We start from the raw sequence: 5468 nt of genomic DNA, 5'->3' as shown, positions 1-5468 counted from the left end.
CATTCCTGCAATATTTGAGGAAAGAACTTTTTAATACTTCCATTTCAATATAGCATTTTAATTAAAAATCAAAATGTTTGTGTTATGTGATGTAAAATTAAAGAAAGAAACTTTGAGTAAAAATTAAGACATTTCTATCAATACCAGACAAGCTCTATCCCAGAATTTTATTTCCTTGAGAATTCTGACATTTTAATGTTTTCTTTCTGATTGGAGATAAGGCAACTATTGAAAACTCACTGTTATTTGCAGAATGGAATTTCCATCCCCTGTGCAGTTCTAGTGTTTATGCTCTGAGACTGCCGGGTGTTTTCATCCCTTTGTAAGTGCTGTGCAATTCAAGTCAGCAGGACTCTTCCTGCATTATACTATTCACATGTATGGAAATCTATTGAGCATTTGCCATGTTACCTAGGCACTGGTATCTGAACTTACAACTGAGAGAAACAGAGAATTCTAATATGGAATAATGAAATAAGATCTCATTAGAAACAGGCAAACAAAAACTGAAAGCAGTCCCAACTTACTGTCACCTCCCAAGTTATAAGGTATTTATGAAGAAAAAAAGCACGGTGAAAATCATGATCTATTTAGGAAAAGAAAATTGATCAGCTTTCTCAAAAAATAATTGCTAGTTACAAATGATCTTAAATGTTTGTAGCTGCAGTGTTTTTTGCACCAGATTTAGTGAGGCATTACTAATTGTTTTAACAATATATTCAACTTTTGTATTCACATTTTCTTTTCTTTGTGTGTTGTTTAGCTTAACCACAAAACTTTTTCTTCAGAGTATTGTTGCAATGGAAAGGAACACATACTCCCTGGTGGGCTCAGTTCCAACATATTTTTAGATTGTGACTTGTATGTCATAATTTCACATCTTGATGGTGCCAATTCCTTATAGAGACATAATGAACTGAGTTGCAGGGCAAGTGCCATAACACTCTTTTGCTAGCATTCCTGTTATTGTCCCTCTGCCTGGGAACTCAATCATATATATGAAAATACACATTTATTGTGTAGAGAAAGTGCATAAATTATATTTGACTAGATGCAGAACAGGCCATATACTGTTCTATTCTAATATGTGTGCCATATATAGTATAAGCATTACTCCCCGTGCTGACATAAAGCATAACATGTTCCCTCTCATTGCGTGTATGAATATTACATGTACAACCATAGTGCTAAAATACAAGTAATTCAGGGGAACAGAGTCGTTACTTTCAGAATGGCACATGTGTACAGTAAAACTGAAAAAGAAACTTGTTATCTTTCTGTATTATGCAGCAAAGTCTTCACTCTATCTGCGTATCTGATAACAGGTACACAATCAGGCAGATGACAGCTCCCACTGAAGTCAGTGGGCCTGTCCAAATTATTAATGCTTTGTGAGTGTTTCAGCAGCTTCTTGACCTGAGGCTACAAAACACTGGCTGGATTTTCAGAAGTGCTGCTCCTTCCCCTGCCTTTTGTGTCCTCCATGGGAAACTGCGCATTTTAACTCTTGCTCAATTTTTGTTTTTGAAAAACACACTCTGCCCTTAAAAATTATTCAGACAACAAGAGTAAAGGGGAAAAAGGCCTGCTTTCCAACTACAGATGCTGTGCCAAACCTCACAGTCCTTCACTGACCTCTTCTTCCTCTTTCTGTGCACTTTAATAGCTTTGAGAATTTCTGTCACACCTCTTTCTCACCCATCTAGCCTTATTAGATTACACCAACGACTTGCTGGCTCAAATTTGGTCTGTGAAAGAAAGCTTTTGCAGAGAAAATCAGAGAAATGGATTCAAACCCAGAAGTGATTCAAACAAACCTACCTACTGCTGGCATAAACGTTGTGTTATTTCTGGTTAGAGCGACTTCTGCCACATGGGAAGCTCTCCAAGTTTGATTATTTCAAATTGTCTGCCCCTAGGTCTACAGATACCAAGTGCAAAGCACGGATTGATTCAGGTGACGCTTCCACCCTTGGAGGTTGTTGTACAAAACAGCCAGAGATGTACTCGGCTCACTGGCATTCTGCCACAGGCAGGGTCACACTGCCTTTCCATGGGCTGTTATCTTATCTACTCCTCATTTAGGCCTTATTTGAAACAATGGAGTTGTCAGCCTGCATCTGCAGAGCTTTCTTGGAGACCAGTCCAGCCCTTCAAAAAGACCACATTGGGTCAGAGAAAACATAAGCCAAAGAAAAATGCACTTGTCCTGCCCACCTTGGTTCTAACATTCCCATATTGAAAGAAATAAATAGACAATAGCTGTAGCTCAGACAAATGAAAAAAACCTCTTTTTCTAAATTTGCTATATAATTTCAGGAGATACCAACAATGATAATTGCTCTTACTAAAATCTTATAAGGAAAGATTAAAAGTGTCAAGTCTCCTCAGCTGCCATAGCAGAAAAAATTCTTACACTTTTCTGTAGTTTATGGTAATCTCTGCTTTGTGTCTTTAATCCAGAAGTCTAGTGAAGTCCAGAGACAAGTGAAATTTTGCACATAAAATACTATAATTAATGGCTAGAGTGGCAGACCTTGTAAATCCCACCTTCTTATCCCACCATCTCCCATATTAATTCCACCATATTTGCTTTTTCTACTGTGCACAGACTGAAAACCAAAACCAAGTCAACAGTGAAACCTAAAGTGGATTTTTGTGAATAGACTTCTTAGACTTTATGAAACTTCTCTGGAGTTTCTTTCCAGTGTTGAGCTGGATTGTTTTTTTCATACTGACACAAAGTGTGCAGATCCAATGTTGCTGATCTGTAGTTTTACAGAACCTTAAACACGGCAGTTATTTTCCAGTCTCAGGTTGCCTTTTTATTTAAAAAAAAAAAAAAAAGGATAGTGATGTTTAGCTACCTATATCTCAGACCTGTCAAGACTTTAAAATGGAATCATGTTTAGAAATCAAGGGTCTGGGATGTGAAAAACCCAGGGCAGGAGTTACCGTATGTCTTATTTCATGGGGTCAGTGAGGCCAGTACCTGCCGTATTTGCCACCTGACTTTGTGTTCCTGGCAGTAGCCAGACACAGGCAGAATACCTCCAGATGTCTGACTAACTTTCACAAGGATATGACTAACAGCTGGTATGGACCTGTTGTTTCTGCACTTTAGAAAAAAACTATGCCCTTGAGCCAAATCTGTTTTTGTTGACTCCAGACTGCTCTTGGAGCCATGTTTGTGCCCACTTGTGTCAACCAGGGATAACTGCTGGACTGCAAGCAGTGACATGCAACACTCAGATCTGTCCACCATACAGTACCTCCCAGTGGCATCTTCATGGTATGTATCCTTGTCACCTCATCCTTGAGTTTCCCTTCACAGTAATATGCTCCAATAGTTTCACTGGCCTGTTCCCTCTTCCACACCACTGTTTTGGCTGTTGCTCTCTTTGAATCTTCATTAACTTCCAGTGGTTCCCGGTGCTGGTTTGTCACATCCTCCTGGTCTCGGTGTATTGTGATAGACTCACGGGAACGCCATTTGGAAGTAATACAGATAAGTGATGTCTCAGAGTTGCCCACCAGAGGGAATGAATTGATCAGTATGAGGTCCAGTGCCGCTTCCACTTTACCTAGGGAAAAAAAGGAGCAAGTGAGAAAATTTTACTTCAGAGTTTGATTATGTGGCTGATCAAATCACTAGATAAGCTCTTTCACCCAGTACTCAGGGCTTCTCTGGCTAGTATCTTGCACTGCTTTTGTGCAAAATAGGAAGACTGTAGATTATCTATTCTGCTACACTGGCTTTAGGATTTACTTTTTATGTCATGAATACATGGAATTTGTTCTTCTCAGAAGAGGAAATAAGCCTTACAAGCTTCTGGAATTTCTTTTAAGAGCTGTTGCAGAAGTCCAAGCAAAAATATGGGTTGCAGAAGCAAACAGGTCCTTGGAAAGTTAGACATGTACATACATGCCTCAAGTATGTGCTTTACTGGTAACAGGGTCGGCAGATCATAAGGGTGTCAGTTTAATGGTGTTTCTTTTACGTCCCTTACATGGACTTATTACATATGAATTGATGTAAAGCAGATATGTCTTTCAGTTATAGGAACTGGTAGGACTTTGAACACTTGGAGTATTTTTTTTAGCTGTCTATTACTTTGGACTAATGATTGCATAATCATTCACATGTTAGCCATTCAAAGGCCTAACAGACAGCTTCGAGAACCATGGCATAAAGGAACTTTCTCAGAAACAAAGAGCACATCAGTGACACTAGTAAAGCCACTAGAACTGCTAGAAATACATGAAGATGAAAGTTCTTTGAAAATTATAGATATAAGCCTAATTAAAACAGTCTCTGGCAGAGTGATACAGGTTTAGTTGTTCAAACGCGCATAGCAGGAGGGAACTACAGATCCCATATAATAAAAAATTTGCAAATAACAGGCGTTTCCCTTTACTTTTGAAATTCAGGGTAAGGAGAAGGGAAGCAGTAACATTTTTTCCAGCTGAAACAGGAAGAATAATTGATTTCTTTTATCCACCACATCTATTTTCCTGCTTTGGATACAAGTATATTTTGTATTTACACAGAGAGACCCAATATTTAGTGCCACTCAGCTTCCAAATGTTTCTCTGATTGGAAGGAAGGAGTATAGTCTCAGATAAGGGCGGTCAAAAGGTCTTAGTGCTGACTGCAGTCTTTGCGTGTCTCTCTCGAGCTTGGAGCCAAGGGAGGAGTTCCTCCTCTGATTTCCATGCCAGCAACCACTCTGGGGACTGAAGTATCTTGACAGCACACTGACACTCACCACACCCAGCCAGTCTGCCACAGTTACCACCCTTTAATGTGCCAGCCCAGATAACTTCTAGTTACATAATGGAGAAATGAAACCTTCTGGAAAGGATGCAACGGCTGTTAAAGTAAATATTGCGTAAAGGTGTGGGTCAGCAAAGTCAATTCATCGTGCTGCACATTACAAAAATAAATCCTTTGAACAAAGTTAAAGAAGTATGTGATAGAAATGAGGCCAGACTTGTGCATTCATTTTATAGAGCATTTATCTCAAATTTTTTGCTTTTATATGAGGTATTTCTGCTCTTACTATGGGTCTGATGCATCAGCTGAAGTCAGATGTAATTCAACAGTCACCAGCACTGAAAGCAGAGGGCTTCAGTTTATATCAGCAAGGATCACATACCAGCAGAGATTTTCTTAAATCATAAACTGCAAGATCCTGATTTCTGCAGACTTTTGTGAAACTTAGAATCAAATCTGAATCCAGACTCCATGACTTGGTGTGATTATCTATGTTGAGGTCAGGCAGGGTACTGCAGATCAGAACTGAAATATTTTTATGTTTCTGCCTAGCATCCACAGGGCACAGAGCTGCAACTCTCTTTCCAATATAGAGGTGTGGGCCCAAGCTGCTGGGTCCTCCAGAGGATGGCTGCTCATCCAGTTCCATTTCTCTAGCATTTTTCTGTTCCTCTGACTTCCAATAAAAATT

At 39.3% G+C, this 5468-nt stretch overlaps 1 protein-coding gene across 1 annotated transcript in view; it reads right to left on the bottom strand.

Annotated features, from left to right (window-relative positions):
* The window catches only part of TEK (TEK tyrosine kinase, endothelial), a 38367-nt gene that overhangs the window by 23798 nt on the left and 9101 nt on the right, over window positions 1–5468 (bottom strand). The window contains 1 exon segment of the mRNA XM_010080367.1: window positions 3273–3584. Within this exon segment, the coding sequence (XP_010078669.1) occupies window positions 3273–3584 (312 nt within the window).

This window comes from Pterocles gutturalis, unplaced genomic scaffold (genome assembly GCF_000699245.1).
Source record: "Pterocles gutturalis isolate BGI_N339 unplaced genomic scaffold, ASM69924v1 scaffold14286, whole genome shotgun sequence".
Lineage (NCBI taxonomy): Eukaryota > Metazoa > Chordata > Aves > Pterocliformes > Pteroclidae > Pterocles > Pterocles gutturalis.
This window is presented reverse-complemented; position numbering and strand designations above follow the sequence as displayed.